This window comes from Passer montanus, unplaced genomic scaffold (genome assembly GCF_014805655.1).
Source record: "Passer montanus isolate IOZ18808 unplaced genomic scaffold, ASM1480565v1 scaffold83, whole genome shotgun sequence".
Classification (NCBI taxonomy): domain Eukaryota; kingdom Metazoa; phylum Chordata; class Aves; order Passeriformes; family Passeridae; genus Passer; species Passer montanus.
Window position 1 is genome coordinate 2309985 of NW_024373590.1, and position 25039 is coordinate 2335023.

A 25039-nucleotide genomic window follows, 5' to 3' on the forward strand; every position below is an offset into this window, starting at 1 on the left:
AATAAGACTACCTTTTTCCAGGACTCTGGAAGGGAAATGGTTCCTTATATTCGGTGTCACAGTTAAAAGCACTGTTGTGACTGGTGTTGGTTAGACCCATTGTTGGGAGCTAGTATTTCCTAGTGTGAAATTGTAGCTTTTGTATTCAATTATCCACATTGTTCTGGTCTTTTCCATGAACACATGAGCAGGTCTGTAAGAGTAGTCATAGGTTGAAAAGATAATAATGGGAAATTCAGCATTGTCAGACCCTTAGTGAATGGTTCACTTCTGTCCTTGGTGAAATGCTTGATGAAATATCAAAAATGTACTCAGGTATGCCTTGAAACATCTAATTTTATCTCCTTGATTAGTTGTGTTTTTAACTAGGAAAGTGTGATAAAGCACAGCAGATGGAAGCAATAAGAAGTTCATTTTCATCTCATTGTTTTTCATTTGGCTTTGTTGTGCACTATTCTTGCTGGGAATCCTCACAGAAAATGTAAATAAGATATTTAGGAGCACAATCTAACACACTTTAAACAGGGAAATCTTATCAATGATTTTGGATTATCTTTTATCAGTGCCAGTTTTCAAAGACACTGCTTCATGAGAAAATCCAATCCTCCTTCTTTTTGTATATAACCTGTCAGAATAATTTTTTTTTTCTCATGTACATTGATTAAAACACTTCTTGTGCAGCAGAGTCATTATTTCTAAACCTGCCGTAGAACAGAAGCAGCTGGTCAAGGGTTTCATGGCAGCTTCACTTTTTAACAGCAGAGAATGGAATAACAGTGTTGATAAGATTGTTCCTCTGCTTTCTAACTACATTCTTAATAACAGTTGTTAATATTATTGCAGGTTTCTGATTTTTTTTTTTTTTTTGCATTTTGGTTTTTGTGGGGTTTTTAGCAGTTTTTGGGGTTTTTGTTTTGTTTTTTAAGAATTTTAATCTGATGTAACTACTTAGTTTTTTTCAAAAGCACAATTAATGCTGAAAAGCTGGCATCCAAGTCTTGCAGTGTGCTGAGGTATGTTTGTCTGGAGTTGTTCCAGAAACCAGAGGTGCAGCTTCCAGCAGTGAGGCCAAATCTTTATGATTATTCTATGGTGATAAGGCCTTATTTGTAAAGATGCTTTTATTTTTTCAGATAGTTACATATTGCTTCTGCCTGCGTTAAGGAAAAGCTCCTATTGATATATGTTTATATGGTGGTGTTGAACATAGAAATTGTATAAAAATTAAGTACTTATCTTTCTAATTAAATTCGGTATTGAACAATTGGTAGATCTGGCACTTAAGTGCCTTTTTTTCTCTTTTTTGCACCCTGAACAAGTCATAAATCAGTAATTTTGTTCTTTTCCCTTTCCCCTGCCACCTCTGAAAGCTAAAATAAAAATGTGAATTAAGACTGTACACTGCCTTTTCATTATGAATTGTGATTCTATTTTTGTCTTGCTTTGGGTTAGAAGATTAGGTGGGCTAGAACTAAAGGAGATATGAAAACAGTTTCTCCTAAAGGATGCCAGCAGGTTGAAGAATGAGAAAAACACATGCTCCTGACCAAAGTAGAGGTAAATGAGTGTATTTTGCTTAATTTTCTTTTTTTTCTCCCCCAGAAATGTGTCTGTCAAAGATTTATGTTGGGTGCTAGATTTGACTATGCCTGTGTTCAGATAAATAGTTGTTGGTCATCCTACTGAAACTCCCATGGAAGCTGCATGATGGGAATCTTGTGGAATTGAGTGAAGATACATATGAAAGAGCTTTTGGTTTTTGAAGTAGATATATGAAATGGAAACTCTTGAGAAGACAAGAGAGCTAAATGGCTTGTGTTCCTGTTCTAGTGTTAACTTAGTAAAATATCTTGTTATAGTGTCTCTGGTTTCAGAGCACAGGGAATTCTTCTGTGGTTTTGTTTGTTTGGTTTTTTTTTCTAGGCAACTTGATAGCAGTCTGGTTTTGATTAGACAGGGAATACAGACAGTTAATAATAGATGGTATTTAGAGCAGAGAATTTGCATACTTGCTAATGACGTCTGCGGTGTCACAGTGATCTTGCTGATGTCCAAGTGGTAAGGCAGTGTGAAACTTGATCTAGTTATTATGTGAAATGTCTATTCAGTTGAGGAGAAAAACCTGGCTTTCTCTGTCCTGAACAGTGTTGGAGGGTTTTCTGTTCAGTACTAACTCCAAAATTTCATTTGTGTTTTTAATAAAAACATTGCAAGACAGACATATGAAACTATTCACAGGTTCCTAACTGTTTTCTAAGAGATATAGGGAGTATAGAACACAGTAAGCATTTCTGCAATTAATTAGCTTGATATATAAAATTAGTTTCAGATTTTGAGGAAGTCCTAAACAATTGCTTTCATTTCTCTTTTGGTGCCATCAAGATTCCAGCTGTGCCTACAGGTGTGTTTCATCCTAGGAACACCTAGAGAAGCATGTGGTGTGTTTGCAAGTGTGCGTATCCATATGCACATTTTACATAGGTAATGTGCAGCTGTGGAACTCTGCCTCCTTTGTGCTGTATTTGACTCTGATCTCATGAGAAGAGAATTAGCCTGCTCCTTGAACAACCTGAGGAAGTTTAAATCTCAGTCTGGTTCATACCTATTCATATTGGCAAACTGACCTTCTCTGTCATGCAGGATTTCACATCTCCAGATCATCATTAATGCCTTGCTGCTCTCCGTATTTGGTATAAATACATCTGCTGGCTGTAGATAACTATACGAAAGATGTACAAAATCATGCACTTCACAATCACCTGCTTTCTTACCTTCAGATTTCAGCATTAAGTACAAGCTGTGTACTAAGTATATGGAATTATGCAAATACCAAATGGATACATAATGTCAATCTAACATCTCTTATAGCAGTTGTTAAGCAGCTTTCTGCCCCTTTGTGATTAGAGTAGCTGTGGCTTGTTTTCTGCCTGTTTTGATAGTTTGGGAGTCTTAGTGATAGTCAACGTTTAGCTATCCATTTGCACGGGAAGAATGGTATGTGGTCTTTAAAGTAGATTAAATCACAACATTTAGAGAAATTGTTTCTGGGAGATGTGTTATCCTACATAAACAGTGCTGTGTGCCACATAACACAAGCATGGCTGTAGAGCTGCAGGAGGCATTTTGCTTCTGAGTGATCAGACTCTACAGACAACACCTAAGTCCTCAATTTGAGCACTGTTGCTAGTTTTTCCAGTATGGAAAGGACAGCAGGAGAATTTACAGCGGGTAGGTATTTGCTTCAGTCCAGGTGTGAAGTAATTGAACTGTGTACAGTATGAATGCAAGCTCATCAGATAAAGCACTGTGGAATCTGATTACACATGCAAAAAAAAGTTTGGTCAGACTGGTGTACAATAGAAAAAATATGTAGTAGAATGATGGAACATCTCTTCTGAGAGAAAACTTCAAGACTTTAGTCCTAGTAAAAGCTAGTTGCAGATGACTTCTTCACTAGCACATGATAGGTCAAGGAAACTAAGTGCTTAGGAGGAGACCTGGGACCTGCAGCATGCTGAACAATGTCCTTCCAAGCATTGGTACATTCCATCTTACCCTCTTGTAGTCATCTCTGCTTGAAGCACGTTGCTGGTATGTCTTTTGGATAAAGCCTAGATAAATCTCTTCATCCTGCTCCATATTCTCTGCTTTTAAAAACCTGCCAAAGTCTGTCATCTTTATTTGGGATCCTTGAACATTTGGAGTCTCTCCTTTTGACTTTAAGTTTCTGTAAAAGCAACACAGTCCTTTAGCTGCACAGACTCATGTGAGGGAGTAAGAATAGCTTGAATAACACTATCTCTTAGCATTAGGACTGTTCACACTACTTTGATTCCTTTGACAAATCCTGTCAGTCTGCCCAATTAATCAAACCAAAAGATACAGAATGCCATTGTATTTATGATGGATATTTTCTCATGGGTTGTACCAAGCATGGTTGGTACATTTGGGGTGAAATTATTCCCCCAAATAATTGGGTTGATCATTTGCAGTACTACAGCAATCTAACTGCTGGTGCAAAATTAATCGTTTTGTATATACAAACACAAGTGAAACTGGACCAACAGGGCTTCTAAGGTAACTTGGTGATCTAATATGTATGCTTCATCCCCAGCAGGAACGTTGCACCAATGGTGAGTCACATTAAACCCTTGGGAAATATGCTTTGACTCCAGTTTTGCGAACAAATTAAGACATACCTAACATCTCTGATTATTCAACAGGTCTTTTTTCCTTCCTACATAACTGATCTGCTATTTGTGTACTGGCAGACTGGTTTGTCACAACTTATTGTGGTTTCTGCACTTCTAGAGCAGTTATCAAGGAGACCAAGTAGCGTGAGTAGGAGGAAGCTTTGTAGAAGGATTCATGTGGTTGCAGGGAATTGAAGACAGTGACAGTTCTGGAATTTTAGCCTTTCTTGTGTATGCCTGAGAAGTGTTTGTGTCTGGTTCAGTACTTAGGTTGTCAAAGACAGCAGTTGTTCCTTGAGGTTCACTTTCCAAACTCTGGCCTATTACCATTTCTCTCTCTCATTGTTTTTGTTCAATGCTTCGTACTCAAACTATATTTGAAGGGAACAGAGAAAAAGTTGCTATTTTAGATTAATGTATTTGATCTTTTTTCTCTTGAAAAATTCCTATTAATGTGTAATTTACACAGGGAGTCTGAATTTTTCAAGTTCTGGTGAGGGTTAATGCCAAACAAGAAAGTTTGAAGTTCAGTGAGTTTTATGCAATATAAGGAACTTGACATATGTCTGCCACAAAGTTTTGTTTTCCCAGAAACTGTTCAGATCAGAAGAGGTGAAGTTCCTCTAATTTTTAAAATTTATTGATGAAGATTGTGTTTCTGAACTACACTAGAATGGGACTTAGCCCACTGCCTTGGTTTATGTATTTCACAGCACTTTCCCTTAAACACAACTAATGTTTACATTAACTAGCTTAGATGCAATGTATGATTTCACTGTAAGTGCAGGATTTGGCTTTGAAAATACTCCCTATGACAACTGTTCTTTATTTGGAACAGTTTATATGGAAAGTAGAGACAACTTCTTTTCTTTTAGCGATTATTTTAATAGGCTTGATGGTATCTGAGGTTTGGGTTTGGATTTTTTTTTTTTTCATTTCAATGGTTGCAATGTCACAAAGTTCTTTTGCTTTGTCCTGACATTTGCAAATCCAGGTTGGTTTTGGTTTTTTTTTAATGTTCATCTACTCCCAACAGTTGTAGTGAGAATCACTACAGAGATTTTAAAGTGTTCTTAATCTAATTTGTTGTTGTTGTTGTTCCTGACTTTTGTCCCTTTTTACAAAGCATTTATGAGTACTGACTCATGAGAATGTGAGGAGTGCTTTAATTTACCTGTGATTAAGGAAAGGGGAAGGAACGTTAGTTTCCATGCTAAGCTGCTTTTTTTGAACCTGGCAATTTTGCTGCACCCTGTTCCTTATTCCACTCATTTGTGGTATTCTCTGGCCACTCTTGGAGCCCAAGAATTTGGGTAATAGAAATATAGCAAGACTGTGAATAAGACGTTTGCAGGATTTGCAGACTTGGAATACAAACTCCCCTATGCTTGCAGGGAGCTGTTTGAGTAGGTGGTCTGCTTCTGTCTAGAATCTCAAACAGCATAAAGCTGCTTATTTGAGTTTTTCAGGCACATTGGGTTCCACTTGAATCTCATTAATTTCCTATTTAATTGTCATTAATGTTGACTGAAAATAAAAACTGATGATGTGTAGTTAAAGCAGAGCTGATCCAAGAGTGAAGTTATGGGGAAATAATAAGGTTTATTCCTTATTTGCTTTATGTATAATTGAAAGGATTGAAAGTCACAGTAATAATGTGTGACTTAGGGAGTAGGAATTCAGTGCCCCTGTGATGGGGAGTGTTAAGGGTGCTGAGGAAGGCTTAGATGTAATACTTGGAAATAACTGCTCTATGTGAATATGAGATGTTTTGAGAATCCTGGCATTTGTCCTGTGGCATAAGTTCTAGTTTGGCTGTGAGGCAGGATAACACCTCATTAGACCTCAATTAAGGTGAGGCATGTCTTCTGATATCTCACTCATCAGAGTGTAATAAAAGCAAAAGATCTTTTTGTGCCCTTCCTAAAAGAAGATTAAATTAGTTTGAGAACCTCTGTTAATAAAACTTTTACCTTAGTAAGAAAAAAAACTGTTCATAGTAACGACAATGTCACATGATGGCTGTAGACTGGCTGTAAAATAGCAGAAATTAATTATAATGGAAAACTTCTGTAAATGTAGTCATTCAGGCCAGGCATTAAATTAGTGGGCGGCATGGTTTGGCTTTCCTCTTTAATCCTAAGAGCATCGTATAGTTTCTTGTGAAGCTTCAGGTTTCTGCAGGCAAGTGTATGTAGGTATTTGTCATATCATTTTAAAGTATCATCATTCTTCACACCCTGCTATTAATAACAGCTCTTTTTCTTCAAGTTTTCTGGGTTGTCATTTTGTTGGAAAGTTATGGAAAGGGAAGCCAGGGGGATTCCCTTTGGAAGGTATATTGCTCTAATGGTACATTGCTTAGCCTTCAGACTCTGGATCCACAACACACATTTCTGAAGCAGTGGCATGTGCTGTGAAAAGACAATGCACTGTGGTGGCAATGCTGCTTTTTAAAATAAAAACAATGCTTTTTGTACTTGGAGAGAGACCTTTATTGTGAAGATCCTGCATGTGGACTCTCACAGAAGATGACAAGTGAGAGGCAAAATAGGACCCATCTTCCTCTTGCAATATTGAGCCACAAATAATCTGCTAAGCACCAAGTGCTGTCATGCAAGATGTTTTTCTTGCGGCTTGCCAATCAAATTCATTTCCATTAGTCATCTGAGTCTGAGTAGTGGACATGGAATGCATTTTTCCTAAACGAGATGTTTTCTTCAGAAGGGAAGCTAGAGCTACAAATTTTATGAGCGCCTAAATACCCATGGCAATCTTTCAATTTTCCGCTTTTCATTGCTGAAATTCCAGTACTAGAGCTCAGATGTATAGTACTGTTGAGTCAGTAGACACAGATTTTTTTTCAGGATCTCAAAATAAATATAAGTTACAATTTTGTTCTTTAATATATGCTGTATTGTCAACGTGTTGCAGTGGCATTCAACATTACTGTCAATCACACTTTCTTCTTTGGTTCTTTGTTTGTTTATTTTTATTTTTTTCCCCCTGCAGTTCAGATGGAGAAAATGGAACTGATGAAAAAAGAAAGGCTGGAAAATCACCCACTGTGTCACTTCAGACCCCTACCAGTGAAATTGAGTATTTTGATGACCGGAAAAAAGTTGATGTTGATAGGTAATGTCAGAAATACTGTCAGTTTTCTTCTAGTAAAATAATTTAAATGGCTGCAACCCACTTCAAAAGGTAGAATGAGTAGCAATATTTATCAGATAACCTAGTGTTAGCTTGCACACTATGCAAGTAAATTGGAATCCAGACACCTTCCTTAGTTGTCGTGTTACTCATTGCAAGCAGTAACAATAGAATTTAGACTCTGAGCTGGCTTAGTTCCCCTATTCTAGGAAAAAATAGATTGCACTGTTTGGTGCCACTGCTAGTTACATTCCTTTCATAATCAATTTGACAGGCAGTCAAACAGAGCTGCAGTTTTAGTCCTGGCCTGTTTCCAGAACACTTTCATGCTGGAATATTGATTGTCCATGGTAAAACTATGACATAAGTTTCAGTTTTGGACTCTGTGCTGTATATTGCATCAGATTTTTCTAATGTCCCTACAAAGATACTCATTCTTCTTTTGTTGGAGAACTGAAATGCATTTTAAGTGCTTCTAAAAGCTGAAATACCATGAGGATGGCTTGAACCTTTGCATCCCTTTCACTTTGTCAACTCAACAACAACTGTTGTTTTGGTCACAAGGCAAATATTTAAAAAAATATAATTTAATTTAATGAGGCATCTTTGAGGAAGAGGTATTTGAAGGAATATGTTATCACTTTTTTTTCCCCCAAACATTGCAGTCTTACCTCTTATATGCTGTAATTGACTACTTTTGGTGAAGGCTAAATATAATATTTTTGTCAGGCTCGCAGTTTGTTTCGGTTTGACCTGTACTTTACATAAGATCACAAATACATGTACTCACATATTTTAGAGTTTTCTTCTACGAGGGCCTGAGATATGCAGCCAGTTTCTCTGCTTCTAAGTCAGTGTCTAAGTGAGATTGCTATAAAATCGTTTCCCTGCTGTGTTTCCTAAGACTCAGGGTTTTTCTTCCTCACACTCATATGGTGCAGAAATGGAAACTTTTGTAGCACCTTCATTTCCCTACTGTACCTTTAGCACAACATATTTTTCAGGTCATTCAGTATGAGTCATGTGATGTGTTTTTTTCTTCTGCTGTTCAGTTTGCATCTGAGGGCCTCTGAAAAGAGCTACTGGATTTTTATAGTATGTCAATATGCATTTATTCAGTGGCACCTAGATTTCAGAGAGAGTGCTCTACTCGTTCTGATTTATTAAACAGTTGTCCCACTTCTCTGTTTTTCTGAAGAATACCTGCCATTAATTCCTCCTGTATAAAACAGCAAAATTGATTTTCCCAGCCATCCACAGAGAATTTGATCTGTACTTGTTTTTTTTTTTTTGAGTTGTTTGAGGTTTTGTCTGGATTCCCAGTATAAATGGCTGGAGCTGTAAAAGTACCGCTACCTATACAACTGGCACTCAGAATTCCATTTCATTTCCTGTAGAGTTGCTGGTTGTCTTAATGATTTCGTTACACTACACTACACACTTCAGAGCCATCCTCTGACTTTTGCACCTATTCTTCTTTGTTGCACTTTTCAACTGAGCTCGCAGCTTGTGTCACAAGTTCATAGCTTTCTATACACTGCCTTCTACCTCAACTACTAAGCTTTGTATCATTTTAACTTGAATTACTAAGGAATGTGCTTGCTTAGTATTAGTATTTCACATGTTGCCCAGAAACAAAGATGAAGCTAAGCAATGTGATAATTCATTACGCTTGAAAAATGTTTTGAAGTTTTTGTATTTCCTTACCAACTAGTCGGTTATTTAGAGTACCCCTTCTAAATTTAAAGGAGACCTTCATCAGACTGTCATAGTCAGCAGACTGATTTAGTTTAAGAAAAGACACACTCCTCTTTATCTCTGCATAATTCTTGATTATTTAGATAAGTTATCTAAAGGATTATTATGTTCCATGGAAAAGCACATCCTGTTGGTAACTTACCAAGACCGATGAACTGGGGCCAGGCTTACATCAAATGCTTTAAATCTTCAGGACCAAGAGCAGCACAGATAGTCCAGTCCTGACAATCAAGAGTGACTCCAAGATTGAAAGGAAAAAACGTGCCTCAAATCAGGTAAGGCAGAAACTCTACTTGTTTGCTTACATAGAGTAAAAGTAAACATGTAACTATCATGACAGGGCTTTAGTTTAGCAACACTGTAGTTCATGGTTGTATAAGGACACAGGTTCCTTTGTCATCAGTGTATTAGAGCCTGGGTAAAGCACAATATAGCATTAATAGCCACATAGGAAAAAAATAGGATTTCTTGTAAAACAAGTGGGCAGAATGGGAAGGTGTGTGGAGGACAGGAAGTGGAGCAGGTCGCTTAGTTGTCAGACTGTCTAATAAAGTGTGTGTGGTTTTGTTGTCGGGCTTTTTGTTTTTTAGCTGAAGGCAAACGCACACTTTCATAAGCTGTTCCTAGATGTTCCCATTGATGAGCCACTGAAACAAAGTAAGTATTAACCCCCGTGTTGTTGTTGGCTGTGGATCCTAGATAATGTTGTTACCCAACAAATGTGGTGATGTACAAGAGGAGCTACCTAAATTTTAAAAACTTTTAACTCCAGTTACTTAGAGCTACAGGTCCTTGATCCACGTACAATGGGCATTTTGTTGTAATCTTAGAAAACTTAAAACTCTGCATGTTTGGTGTATTTGGAAATTTTAGCCCACTTTGCCATTTCTGGAGAGTAGCCTAATCTAATGCACTATTTTTTGGTACTGAATCTTCCTTAATAAAGACGGTACTTGAGACAGCATTGGTCAAGTGAGTAGCTTGAGTTTTTGCTGTTGATAATGTTTTAATGATATAGTACTTATAAGAAGGGAATTGTACACAGACTTGTATAGCAAATGTTTCTTGAAAGGAATGCAGGGGAGGTGGTTCATGGGTGAGAAATGGTTTTCTCAATGTCTGTGAAGTAAAAGTAGTATTACTTTACATGTGTTGTATCTCTATTGGACATTATTTTAGACAACAGCTGTACAGCTGGAAGTTTAAAGACAAATCCTTTCATTAAATTCTTCACATTTAAGTAATACAGTTACCTAGAAGTTAGTAAAAAGTTTATAGAAAGATAGGTCATATCCTCTCAGAAAGGATTTTTGACCTTTGGAGGCCAGTTGCACGTCACTATTCATTTTATTCATTTCAGTTGTTGTCCTTCAAATACTTTGAGTCTAAACTTAGGCCTGTGACATCTTCTGAGCTTGTCAGTATCAGTTAAACTTACTGAAAATTTTGAGGTTTGATGATGTTAATCAAAAGGTGTAAATCTAAACATATCATAGCTTTGTAAAAAGAACAGAACAGAAGCCAAATTGACTTGGCTTGAGTTGTGATTACATTCAATATTATAGAATTTCCATTTGTTTCAGGCTTTACCTGTGCTCTGCAGAAAGAAATTCTGTACCAAGGAAAGTTATTCCTTTCTGAAAACTGGATTTGCTTCCATTCCAAGGTTTTTGGTAAAGACACGAAGGTTAGTAAAATGTTTATATATAGAATGGTAATGCTATTCTTAACAATTTTTTCATCACCAGAAGTTCAGATTATTGTGCAAGGCTAGAATAGTACTACTTCCAAGTTTTATTGAATACAATCACTATTTATAAGTGATGTTTGAAACACAGTCTAGAACTGAACACTATTATTATTAGAGATCGAATCTTTTGTTTAAGGACTTCATGTCTGAAAGAAACAGATGAGAGGAAAGGATCTAACAAGCAGCAGTGAGGGCATTGTCAAACCCTTGTAACACAAATTACAAAAACGTTTCTCTTGGGATAAGTACTTAAAAGAGGAGGAGGAGCTGGAGGAACGAAGGCTGAAAAATATTAAGGGCTTCAAGGCTATATCTGGGTTACTGAAGAGAGGGATCAAGCATACTAAGGCTTTTAGAAAGGAAGAACTAAAACTGGCTTCTGCTTGAGTAGCAAAGCTCTCTGAAGGATTCTTCTAGCAGTCCCGTTTTGCATAAACAAAGAACAGGATAAAAGAAAAACAAGCTGGCAAGGTGTTTACTTGTGAGCACAGTGTGCAGATCAGAACTGAGATGTGAACTGTTGGGAAGATCATAAATTAGTCTTTCTTGGTGATCCACCTAAAGCTTAGTACCCTTGAGGTGAATTATATGCATACAGAAAAAACAAAGACTTGGATCTGTTGATTTGGAGATTTTGGAGTGTGCTTTGTTTACATAAACTGCTTTGGTTTTGACTGCTTTTGGGGAAACAGATCAAAATGCTTCAAGGATTTCTTTGGCTTCTTTCTTTCAGGTACACCCTTGAACAAAGCTCCTGGTTAGATCCAGTGGTCTAGGTGTTGATTAGGGGTTGAGATTATCTCATTTCTCTGGGGTCAGCTGTTTTGATGGTATACCATCTGTTGTTAAAGGGCTTTTTATAAAGTGTAATAGGTTTAAAGAATGTTTAGTATTCTTGACAGCACATTGTCCATAGCGACCTTATGGGTTATTGTGTTCCACCACTTGGCCCAGGACTATTGTTGATTTCTAGTTAAGGGATTCAACTAGTCATAGACAGTGGATGGTGTGTATGTTGGTGAAAACTGTATGATACAAAGTGAAAAACAGCTGGTTGACTACTGTCATTCAATATCAGTAACACAGCTATCTTTGTAATTTATTAAAATTTAAGCTGCTCCACTAGCAATCTTTGGTTCACCATGAACAATTGGAATTATTTCAAACTGTGGAACAGCTTTCTAATGTCAACTAAGCTAAATGTATACAAGAATATGATAGAACTTTACTGAGTAGAAAAACTGAGAAAAAATATGCAGAATGATGATGATGATGTAGAACTAGGAAATTATTTGTCAACAAGGTTTTAAATTCAGGGATATATACATGCTTACACGTATGCTGAAAAGTGAAAACATTTTACAAGATAGGGTGGAATAAACTCTGGATATGTAATTATAACAATATTGCAAATTACTCAATTCTGGGTCTTATTTTCAGAAAATATTGTGGGGAAAATTAAGAGTGAAGGAGATAGTCCTTATCATTTATTTACAGCTTCATTCTGCTTTTAGGAATTCCATCAAGAAAAAAGCTTGAAAATGAGGGATACAGTAAAAAATGATGTCGTGGGAAAGGAAGGAGGAAATCAAGCTGGACAGGAAGAGGAACGTTCTTAGCAGTCAGATACACTGACAAAATTTTCAGGACACAAAGCTTCTGTCAATATAAACTTAGGGATAAAGTGTTTTATTGTGAGAAACAGCAGATCTACACATTCCAGTTAATTTTTGATAGTTCTACCTGCAGGGTTTGGGGTTTTTTTAACTGAAAGCTTTCATGCAGGGAACAGCTATACAATTCAGGACTTTTGAGTATGCAGTAAAGACACTGTATATATTCAAAGGTAAAATATTGCTCTGCCGGATTAAATGGGCATTGAAACACATTTTTTCCAGGTAGCACTCATTTGGCTGTATATATTTTATCTTGAGTCTTTCTTGGGTTTAGACATTCTTTTACCCTTTAAAATTACTTTCTATGTTGCCTGCAGGTTTTAAACTTTTTATTCTGCAATAATTATTGTTCCAGATAAAAGTATTTGTGATCAAACAATGATTCCACCCTTCCAATCTAATGCTGTGGGAACAGTGCAGTAAGCAAGTGCTGAATGGAGACATTAGTTTTGATTACAGTAATGTTATCCATCTAAACTACACACAGTAGAATGCTGTTTACATCTCTGATTTAAAGTTCTTTAACGTGAATTGTGAACTGAACCAACTAGAAAAATTGTAAGCAGCTTTCTTATAGCATGTAGCAGGATTTCTGTTCAAGCAGTGTTTGGCAGTCTGGATAACCAAACTGTTATCCACAAAGATTTTTTTACCTGGTACAATTTTTCATTTCATGATTTTGTGTTGCTGTTCTGAACAAAAGTTAAAAAGAAACTACACAGAGTAACTTCATTCTCCTCCAATGGCATATTTTAATTCAGTGCTGTGATTGCTAACTGAACAAATTATGGACACTTTTAACCTTGCTTCCAAATTTCTCAGATAGTTCTGAGAGCCTGTGCCAAAGATATTTTTAACAGGATCTGTTTCTTAATCATGGTTGTTATTATCCATTATTATTGTATTATATACATATCCAGGATTATTATATTTGCCTAACTCACTAAATCTCTGGACTTTTCAACTCACTGTCTCCAACCAGGTTTTTTTACCTTTGTAAATTGGGATTTACAGGAAGAATATTCCCATGCAGAATATTTGAAGTTAAATACTTTGAAACTTAGCAGATGTTACGCTAATGGTGTAGGATGTAAACATAAATGAGGATGGAAAATTGAGAACTTTTCAATGTAAATGTAGACTGCCTCCTTGGCACACACAGGAATCAGTTGAAGTCAGCGGGTGTGTCAGTATTGGGTCTTTCAACCTTGCTGAAGGACAAGCTGTTTACTCACCTGCTTGTTGCAGATCTGTAAATGGTAAGAAGAGTTTTATGCTCATTATTCAACAAGCTTTTCTTGTCTGATATGTTCTGAAATATTTGGTTTCTAAACAAGGAAGCATAGCTTTAAGATTGGTTCATTTTGCTGATCTGCAGTGCACGAAGCCCCTAGGCTTGTAAGAGCCAGAAAGGATCAGGAAAGGAAGGCGCAAACAAATGCCTGGATTAGCATTTTTTAAAAGCAGAAGTAAAAGTAGTTAGGTATAGTTTCAGATTATTACCATTTCTTATTTTACATGAAATAATAGTAATCAGAGGAGCAGTGGAGACATCTTTAAATGGTGAGTGTTGAAGGTCTGGCTTGTCCCAGTAGCTGGGCTGGCCCTCGGGAGAGAGTGTGATGGTGATTTGTGTGCGGGATTCCAATGCTACATTGATCTTGTTTCAGATTAGTATACCTGTGCTGTCAGTGACACTTCTGAAGAAAACCAAAACTGCCCTTCTTGTGCCAAATGCTCTGATCATAGCGACAGTGACAGATAGGGTAAGTACTGGTAGAGGACAAGGTATTTCAGTGGGAAAATAAAGAATAGAATCTCTGTTTGCCACATGCTCTCTGTAATCATTCATTCCCTGTTTTCCAAGAATTCATAGCACCAGAGGAACTGAAAAAGCTGAGTCAGGGGGTGCATGCACAGAGGATTACCTTCTTTGTTAGCAGCTCTGTCAGTGTCCTTTCATTTACTTGTATCTCTTTTACCTAACAGTCATACCTTAGACACACAAAAATCTGTTGCTTACAGTGATATTCAGGAATTGTAATTAATTGTATCAATCAGTAGAAAATGTGATTATCCTGTAAGCAGCTTCAGAAACAACGCATTTTCATTGCACAAATATTTTGTGGGTGCAGGTGACAGTACATAAAAGCAAGTTTGGGGTTTTGTTTGTTTGGAGTTTTTTAAGGGGTAGGTAAAACATGGCATGAAAAGTGTTTTTAAAAGAAAGAACAGATCTGGATTATGCTCTTGTTCCTACAGCAGAACATGGTAACTTTTATGTGCCTGTTCTGTATTCATGTAATAAATATCAAGCCATAGGCTTAGAAGGACCGCAGGCTTTTCCTGCCATACTGAGGTTCATGAAAATTGTTACTTGATCAGCAAAATCACCTGTCAAGTTTTATTTAGATAAGAGAAAGTCTGTATGTCTTTGTGTCTTTTGCAAGCAGTCATGGAACTTTTATTTTGCAGTACATGTTTGTATCACTACTCTCCAGAGATACCACCTACAAGCTATTAAAATCTATCTGTACACATCTTGACGTAAGTACTAGTGGCAGTGAAAATGGTATGTAGCTTTGTGTTCATTATTACTGCTATCTTGCTGTGAAATGGTACTGTCTGCTTGTGTTCCTTGTTGACACTGCTGCTTTTTTTCAGGATACAAGCATGGGCAACAGTCCAAATCCCTCTTCTGCAGAAAACAGCTTCAGGGCTGATCGCCCTAGAACTCTGCCCCTGGTAAATGGCTTAGAAGTTTGTTCTTTTGTTGCATGGCATCTTTCATTGCAAGTACTATTTATAATGCCTGGAGAAAGGAAACTGAAGAAAATCATGACATCTGTATCTAAAATTTACATGAGTTTTAACGCTGGAAAACAGAATAATTAGCATAATTATCCATGACATGCAGTTTATATACATGCGTACACTTTGGATTTATTCAAGTCCATATGTTCTCCATATCTCTGTCTAGCAATCAGATTTCACTGTACTGACATAAAGTCTGCCATGGACAGTTTTTGCAGTGTTTCTAGTAGCAAACCTTCCTCTGGAAAACAGTCCACTCATCTGAAAGAGCTGTAAAGCCACATGTGATGACCAGAGTCTAAGTCTATGGATTTATCCCGGACTTCACAACCTGTCTAACTTAACAGTCTTTCTTATAGACAAAGAAGGAGATGAAGCTTGAATTCTGGTGAGAAGGGGGGTGCATGCACAGAGGATTACCTTCTTTCTTATGGAGCTTATTTTTTAGTTTGAGCTCAACATGTTGATATCAGAGATTGTTCCTGGTTAAACAGTTCTAAAGCTTGGATCTTTGGTTCAGATTCTAGAGGGAATTAGGTTGTTTTGATTTAGAACAGGGCTGAGCCTTTGTGTGATATGTTCTCACATTAGGATTTCAATGAAGATTATTCTGATCTGGATGGAATAGTGCAGCAGCGAAGACAAGAAATGGAAGAGTCCAGCAGCACAGGCTCACAGACACCAGAGCTGGAGTGCTTCCAAGGTGAGTGGGATCATGGAGCCCCAAGAGAAGAAGAATGGACTAGCTCTCAGTTTTTCTTCTGTATCCCCTTCTGATGTGTAATCTAGATTCTCCACAGTCCTGGAGAATTATGTGGATTTTGAGATCTTCCTCAAGGCCCATCTGTTACTATGGCCCTCTGAAATCCATCCTCAGAAAATGACTTGGTCATCAGCAGATCTAAATTGTCCCTGCTGGTTCCAGTTGCTTAGCCATGTGAACACAAATAGAATGTGGGAGCCATTCATGCTTTAAAACACAAAGGAAAAACAAACAAACAAAACCCATTCTAAAGTACTTCAAGTCACAGTTCAACTTCTGATCTATACAAATAACACTTTTGTACCATGATGGCTTTTGATCATCAAGGTTATTTTTTGTGTTTTTTGTGTTTTTTTTAAGCACTCATTTTATTCTTTACAGCTATTAAGATATTTGAAGATACCAGCCAAAGTTGTTCTTTCTTTACCACACTCTTTGTAATCTCAAGTTCTTCACCTAACTAGCAGCTGTTCTGATTGAAACTCACTTCATAACTCATACTTCATGACTTCATAAGTACAGCAATACTTGTTTTGTAAAGCTCATGCTGAATGTTATTATGAAAATGTAGAGCATTCTCTTGTACAATTAATATATATTAAGATATTAATTTGTTAATGCTATTAGTACTCTGGGTTCCATCTTGACTATAATTTGTATAAGAAACTGTTGAAAGACACTGTCATTTTTTATAGCAGTTCTCTGTCATGTTATTTTTTATTTACTCTCCTTTTTGCTCTGTGTCTTTTCTTCAGCAGAATTAATTGGAGTTATTTGCTTTCATTGGTATTTTATATTTACTGTGCCTTTACTTGTGTGGTGCTGTCCATTAAATTGTGGTGTCATCACATGCCACAGAAGTGCTTCTAAATAATGTTCTAACTTGCTGTCTTACTTCCTGATGGCCAGTAACTACTTCAAACCATTTCTTTTTCCACAAATGAAAACCAATATCCAGTCAAAGAACCATCCTAGGAAAAGGAATTGAAAGCGGAGGTAAAAGGTAGCATGTCTGTCACTTATGGCTGTTTTCTTTGCATCATTACAGCAAGTCCAGGGTAAACTGGTAGAGCATAAAGCTGAGTGTGATTAGATTTTTTCTGTCCCATTTCTTTCAAGATACCACTGGCATTTTTAAAGACAGTCAGGAAAGGGAGTTTTAATGTCCTTTTTAAAGTAACAATGCATTATCCCCATTTGGTGTTGCTATTAAAGTAATTTGGAATCATTACTCTAGCAAATTCAGGCTTTTTCAGAGATTACTTTTGTGACTATAATCTTCTGCCTGTAAATTCAGTAGTAGCTTTCAAGATTTTCATGGGTTGCCATATTTTAAAAGATCTGGAATATAAATACAACACATATCACCTTCTTTCAGTCCAGGTGCCTCTTTTTATTTTGTATTGATGTGGAATTAGTACATAAACTGTTTCAAGGGTACTAAATCAACTTCTGCTTTTTACCCAAAAGTACAGAAATGCACCTTTTAAAATTCTCCTCTTCCTCTATTTCTTGACCTATAAGCTATCCTTGACAAATAAGCTATCAACAATTTCCTTTGACTTCTATTTCACCTCTGTTAAAATTCTTCCCTTTGACAGATTATCACGTTGTTGAAACAGAGACTCATTTGAAAATTTCCAAGCCTGAGGCCAAGTCTGTTCGTTCAGATGCACATAGTAAACGTGGGCCTGATGGAAAAGCCCGAAACAGTCCTCGAAATGGTAAGAAATCAAGGACAGATCTTCAGCTGGAATAACTTGAGACAAGTCTGCATAAGTATGTCAGTTCACATAACATGGAAGATCTCTTTCTTGTTTCTCCCTCTGCATTATCTGTTGCATTCTTCAAAACACTGTTTATATTCCATGGCTTGCTCTGCTCAAAGTAAGACTTGGTTCTTTCCCTTGCAGGCCATTCTGAAGCCTTCAGGTTCCTCCACAAAGTGAAGTCCCAGAAGCTCTTATCTCTGAACCACGTACTTGTATTTTATGCAATTCTGTAAGTTAGCAATTAGAAGATTGTTAAAAACTAGGATTTTCTTGATTGATACAATGTAAGCATGATTGATATAATCTAAGCTTTACTTGAGAAAAGGAAATTACTGGGAGTTGTTGCCTTTACACTTCCCAGAAATGTGTGTATACATACATGTATGTATATGTATATACATATATAAGCCTGCTGCGACAGGCTTATACTTAACTGGCCATTTACTTTTAAAAGCAAAGGGTGTTAAAAGTGTTTAAGTACTTGCAGAGGTTTCTTTTGCATGTCACTTAGCAAACACATATTCAGGTTTGAGATTTTCATAACTGTCTGAATGCCATTGATGCTATTCCTGAAATGTTTCTGAGAACAATACCTTTATTCTTGAACACATGCAAGTAACAATTTAAATGGTTTTTAACAACAAATTTGTCAGGTACTGCTGAAGTTTCCTTAAATTGATATGCTTTATTTTTCTCTCTTACAGGGTTTGTGTTTTAATACTTTCTACCTTCTACATGAGATATAAAATCAGTGTCCTGGAGGAACGCCTTATGTCCATGACGGTCTTTGATTCGCATATTAAGGAGTAAGATAAACTCTGGAAAAGTATTGGGGATTTAAAATCTTTATCCAGAGCAATGACTCCATGAAAAAGATGTAACTTCTGTCTTCAGTCTTAGTGTAATTTGATTAGTATGTTAGAAACAGGCTTCATGCTCTTTGTGCTAATACACCTCTTTTGCTTGTATAAAGATTTGTGTTATATATATACACCATTTAGAAATTGACATCCTGTCTTTCTGAAATAAAAAGCACCACACGGCAAAACCAAACCAAAGCAAAATCCAAACACACCAAGAGACAGATGTCTGTGTATTTGAAGAGAAAATAGGGAAAGGGACCATAGTTACATAAACAATTCCTTTCTCTAGCTGGAGTCATGGCTGTCATATGCCCCTGCAGTTAGGTTTTTTTTTTGTTTTTTTTTGTATCCATGTTGCATAGATAGAAAATATGCAAACATTAAGTGGAGAGGCAGTGCAGAGGCACATGGGTTTTTTTCCACAGTATTTTGCCTCTATAAGTTGTATTAGCTCCCTGTTCTTGTCTTAGGAATTTAAACAGGATACTGCCGAGAATACTAATCAGTTTATTGAGCATTAGATTTTGCATTAACTCCCCTTCTTGGAACAGATTTTTTTCCCTGAGCTGCTCTGAAAAATATGGCTTCAAAAGTCATTTGTAAACTCAGTTCAAAACCTACAGCCACATGCAACGTGAATGGAAATGATGAGAGCTGTAGAAGCACCACATGAAAAAGAGAAGGGAAAAATAAAATTCAAGACAGAGCTGACTCAGGCATGGTGGAGCTGTTTGCAAAGTGGTTCACATTTAGCAAGCTCTTACATAAGTATGCTTTTAAATTCAGCTTTCTCTGATTACCCATCCATGGCAAAACAGGTCACTCTGACATTGCACTCGTGGTCATAGCAAACAATGACTGTGCTGTTTATGATCCAACTGGTCTCAGCTGTCATCTGTGGAAAGCAGTAGGACTTGTATGCATGTATGGGGAGGAAATGGTGCTCTATCTATGCAGCCTTGCATTTATATTTTACCATTTTATAATGCAAGAATTGGGGTAAACTTGTCGCACATAGTAAGGAGTGTCAAAAGCCTTTTTTCTCACTTCTGGCATATTTTTTTTGCCTGGATACTGTGTCCCTCTTCAAAAACACTAACACAAGAAAGTTCTGTTTCTGTTGCTCTGATCCCAAAGAGTACAAGATACAGGAAGGAAGATCTAATGTGCACTTCTGCAGTGTCAAGGGCTTGGGCTTTCTGATTTCCTCCAAATCACAGGATGTGGAATTTATAGAACTTTTCAGGGGAAATAGCTGTAAAGTGCTCTATCCAAACTTCTGGAGAATGAGATCACGTAGAAAATGTAGTCAAGAAGTGACTTATCGCTTTTTTCTTTCTGTGAACTACTACAGTTTACAATTTCGGCACTGTTGCCATCTACATGTGTATCCAGTTCTGTTTTCCTCATTTTTTGAGTCTGTCATACTTACTTTTCCATTCTATTTGACAGACATCAAGTGCACCAAGATTTGGGATCTCACCTGCAAATTAATGCTGATGCCCTTTGTGATGAGTTAACTGCTAACCTTAGAAAATTGGAAAAGGTAACATAGTATGATACAATGCAAATGCTCGTAGACCAGTCAGGTTCTTCCTGTGTTTCTATGATCTTTTATCTTGAAAAGTGTAGAGTTACCCCCAGTTTCGATACTAAAAGGTGGCATGCTTTCCTAGACAAAGGACTAGTTTTCGGACTGTAAATTAACCCTACTATAAACATTGGTATGTGTAAAAGTTTTGCCTTGAGCTGAAGCTTATAACCAGGCCAAGTGTCCTTGAGGCAGGCACTTCAGTGGTTATTACTGCATTATGTAGTGATCTCAACTTTTTTTTTTCTTTTAAGCCACTAGAGCTAAGGATTTTGAACTCAGCCTTTATTGGTATTTGGTTAATCTTTCTGTTTGGGGCTTTTGTTGGAGTTTTGGTGTTTTGATTAAGAAAAATGGTGCTTGCTTATATATGTAGTCGGCTTGTTCACACAGAGTGGCTGAGATCTGCTTGTTTTACTTCAGTGACACAAATACTGCTGCACCAGTTGTGCAATTCCCTATACCTGACTCTTGCTTTTTACCGTTCTCTAATTGGAAAGCTAAACGTATTTGGTGACTTAAATTGGAAGCCTGTGAGAAACAAGTGGGTGTGCAGACCTTATTTCCTTATTTGGTGTTTTTCCACTTTCTGTAACACTTTATCAGAGACTCCACTGCTCTCATGGCTATGCCCTGTGGTGGGTCTGCTGGATGCTGCTGGAATGGCTGTGTCCAGCACAGGGCAGTCCCTGGCCCTGGCACACTGCTGCTGCCCCTACAGACCTTGCCTCACCTGCCCCCAAACCTTGTCAAATGCACCCAGTACAGGTGGGTGAAATGCTGTGTGTTGGGTACACATACACAGGCTGAGCCTGACAAAAGCACTAGTGGAACAAAACCAAAAGTTACTTGAATTCCTTTGTGTTTAAGTCACATGGGGATATTTTTGCCTCTGTTTCTAAAACTGAGTCTGTGCCAAGGTCTTTCAACACCTTTTTTCCCCCAAACCAAATTTCTCAAATAGCATAAAGCTAAGACTATGTATTATCACTGCTTAAATGTGTGGCATAGGTTTTAGAAATACTGCCAAAAAGGAGTACATCTTCACCCTCTTGGCTATGGAAATCCAGAGTTTGCTGGCTTAACCCCTTTGTGTTTTCTGGACAATAACAGTGTGAATACAAAGCGAAAATGCTTACCAGATGGTTACCAGATACAGTCTTCAGCCAAATTAGGTCATTTAGGAGGTTACTGCTTTCTGGCTGTCTGGGACACGCTGGCAAGGTGGTTCACAGGAGACCTGATTTCAGTGGGAAACCAGCCAGCCCTTTGCAGCAAGGCTAGGCACTGTCCCACTCCCTTATATAGTCTCTTCTTGGAGACGGTAATGGACAGCTGGATGGTTAGGTCATTCATCTGTTCCCAGAGAAGTGATCTTCTGTCCTGAATTAGAGTCTTATGTGGTGCACATTTTTTTGTTTAGTGTCTTGCTTTCTTTGTTTAATGTCTACAGGATTGGAGCTTCAAAGACTTACCTTTATCTGCCAGATATTCAGGGCAATGAAGCTCTGCATACGAGCTAAATCAGAATTGCCTGTAGCTGCATATTGCCACATCCTGTTCTAATCTAGATGAGCAGTGGTTAGAAATCTAATAAACAGCTTTTTTATTCTCTGAGTGAAGTTACTGCAGTTGTTTAACAGTTTCATATGCCTTAGTGAAAAGTGCTGGTAACTGTCTGCAGCAGCAAAAGTAGCATACATGTTCCAGTATAACTTGTCTTGTCTCCCCTTACTTTCCGTGTGACCACAGCACTGTAAACTGGAGCACTGAGATTAACTAGATGAAAAACTAAAAATTACTCTGGAGTTAAAAATTGGTTAGAGCACAAATATGTTGCAATAACATTTTCAGTGTGACCTTGTGATTTTTCCAAGTTCTCCTTCATACTTGGAGTCGAGGAACTGCCATTGTTTAGCAAAATCCTGCTAACTTGGCTTTTAATGTAGCAGTTTGTTAAAATGCACTGTGTCTATCAAAGGACAAAGCATTAAATTGTGGGAAGGAAAATGTGGCCTAATACTACTCTTTCCCTTACACTAACTTACCAAGCTAAAAGGAAATTCCTGTTCACATATTAAGCAACTCTCATAAAATGAGGTGCTTCTTACTGTTTCCCTTTCCTCAAAATGTCCTTCTTGTAAAGGTGTGTATCTGTGATAGAAACCATGACGTAGGACTGAAAAGTGGTATCTTTGAGCAGGAAGTACAGTGGCTCCTCAAATTAAAGCCTGAAAATAGCTGTGACTAAATCTGTAACCAGTGCCAGCAAGTTACTAAGATACTGAGATATTGAGAACATGTGTATCTGGGGATGTGACCCACTCTATTCCCTCCTCTCTGCTTTTAAGGACAAGGAGATGAAAAGCAGATAAATAGGCTGTGTAAAAATAGATTTGTTCAAATTATTCTTGAGGATGCAACTGGCTGACATTACTTTCATTGTAGCTAAAGGAAGATAGCCCACAATCAATTCACTAAATCTGGTAAATGGGACATGTCTGCTAATGGTTAGAAGACTACTTTGCTGTGCACATATCATGGCTGAAGCTGTTACAAAACTATTTGAATTATCCATTTAGCCATAGAGCTATGACTTGGAAGTTTGAGGCTTTTACTAGATTTTAATCAAGGTGAAAATAATTCAGTTTCTTGTCCCATTGTTTCTAGCTCTGATTTTTAGTTCTGTCTTATTTTCTTATGACTAATGAAGGAGACAATCTATAGGAGAAAATTTCAGGGGATATTAATTATGTGAAACTTGCTAGCTGATTGTCTAGGTGTTCCATTTGATGCATTTCTATTACACTTATAATAAGGGAAGCGTTTAACAGGACTACCATAGGTGTGAAAAGGTGTGACAGAATTAACATGCAGACAGGGTATATTGAAGAGTATGTCTTGATTTTATTTTTTATTTAAAATGCAGCGTAACACTTCTTGCCTCACAACTCTTTCCCTCTCTTTTTCTAAGATACAGAACAATTTACAAAAACTGCTTGAAGATGGTGAATGAAACATCAATATTCTTGGACTCTTCAGACCTCATTCTTCCATCTTGACAAACTGTTCCAAAGGAGCTCTGCTGGCCAGAGTTCAAGCTTCTTTATTTTCAGTCAAGCCAAGCTAAACTACTGTAACGCTCATGTCATAATGCAAAAAAGTCAGTTGATTCTTCAGCATGTATCTATATATTTTGCAAACATATATGGTTTGGTCTATATATATCTATGTTTTAAAAATATGGGGATTTTTCTTCCTCTCTTGTGTGAATTAATGGATTTTATAGCTTGCTTGATTTTAGAGTTGCTTTCACCAGTGCAAACCTGGTGCATATCATTTTACCTCAACATTTGCTTTATGCCTATTGTCATACAAGTATATACATGAAGAATGTCAGTCATGATTAATGTACTGAAGTGTTGTGTGAATGAGCAGGTATCTTTTAGCTATGAATATGGATTGGTGCTGTGCTCTTCATTTGTATTTACTTCTCTGCACCCTGACATCCCAAAAATCAGAAAACAGACGCCTCTGTGTTTGCATATGCAAAGTCATGAATGTTTGAGGCCTGCTCAGTTCTCCAGTGCTGTAAAAAGGCTCAATTCCACTTTCTGTGACACTGTATCAGCACTGAGGCTAAGGTCTGTTTCTGCTGGGCATTCAGGTTCCATCAAAAGTCAAACCTGAAATGTGTATGGATTTGCCAATTTGCAATCAAGTTGCTTATGAATAGCAATATGGGTGTGACACACCTGCACAACTTAGAAAAACTTCTTGTTTTCTGTCCACTCATATGGTCTCTGTTCTTTTAAGTTAATCAGAATGAAGATCCTCACTCAGCTTTCCTTAGAGTTGCTTGGGGTTTTGGTTGGCTGAGCAAGTGCAATTTGTAGTCCACTAAATGGAAATCTAGTCGTAGTATGTGACTCCAAGGACTGGATATTTCCACATAATGAGAACTGGCAAATTAATGGTGCAGCAATACAAACAATCAGTAGAGTGAATGGAAAAGTGGACACCTGCTTTGTTATATCACATACTGTTTTTTTCCCAGAGTGCCTAAGGGGATTTCAGCTTTTTGATTCACCAAGCAGGCTCATTAGTTTTTAAAAAGCAATATTTAGGATAATAACTACTATCTGTGAAGTAACAGTATTGTTTATAATATGCTATGCATTTTATAACCATTTCTGTGAAATGTACCTACTTTGTTTAAATAAACTTTTTTAAAACCAGTGACTCAATACTATAATTTTGATGAAGCCAAGTCCATCCACTAGTTTTAGTCAAGTGTGATATTCATGAGGCTTATATCTCATGGTACAGTTTGTGCAAAACCCAGAAAGCAACACAAGGGGTTAGGAACTGCATCCTGCCACAGTCCTTCCTCTGACTCTGTTGTATGTGACTTCTTTCTGGATCTCAATGACAACAGTAAGAACAAACTTGGTCCCCAGAGTTTTGGGGACATGTTAATAGTTTTCTCAAGTTCCCCAGGTTTCTCAGGTTTCCTCCTTGGAGGATATAGGATGGGTATCGGAATGCTGAGGCAGCTTGGAGGGCTCTGAGGGCTCTAACATGCCTGCCTGGCTCAAGATTCCACATGAGCACGGTATGTAAGAAATTTGTGAGATTTGACTGTTCTCCCTATTGAAGTCTCTGCCTTTGCTTCCTCAGCTATTGTGATTTTATTGGAAAATTCA

At 37.3% G+C, this 25039-nt stretch overlaps 1 protein-coding gene across 5 annotated transcripts in view; it reads left to right on the forward strand.

Moving 5' to 3' along the window:
* The window catches only part of GRAMD2B (GRAM domain containing 2B), a 41667-nt gene extending 17096 nt beyond the window's left edge, over window positions 1-24571 (forward strand). Inside the window, exons 1-14 of one of the 5 annotated variants that reach the window (XM_039733112.1) lie at window positions 2450-2481; window positions 7206-7328; window positions 9298-9379; window positions 9695-9761; window positions 10688-10791; window positions 14201-14296; window positions 15006-15077; window positions 15195-15275; window positions 15936-16047; window positions 17709-17831; window positions 18021-18108; window positions 18584-18685; window positions 20195-20288; window positions 23308-23493. In XM_039733112.1, coding sequence (XP_039589046.1) covers window positions 2465-2481; window positions 7206-7328; window positions 9298-9379; window positions 9695-9761; window positions 10688-10791; window positions 14201-14296; window positions 15006-15077; window positions 15195-15275; window positions 15936-16047; window positions 17709-17831; window positions 18021-18108; window positions 18584-18685; window positions 20195-20288; window positions 23308-23349 — 1203 coding nt within the window. In that variant the 5' untranslated portion in view covers window positions 2450-2464 and the 3' untranslated portion in view covers window positions 23350-23493. Of the gene's footprint in view, window positions 1-2449; window positions 2482-7205; window positions 7329-9297; window positions 9380-9694; window positions 9762-10687; window positions 10792-14200; window positions 14297-15005; window positions 15078-15194; window positions 15276-15935; window positions 16048-17708; window positions 17832-18020; window positions 18109-18583; window positions 18686-20194; window positions 20289-23307 lie in introns of those variants that run through there. The other 4 variants (XM_039733109.1, XM_039733108.1, XM_039733111.1 and 1 more) reach the window with 4 other exon arrangements.
* Window positions 24572-25039: the final 468 nt, after the last annotated feature.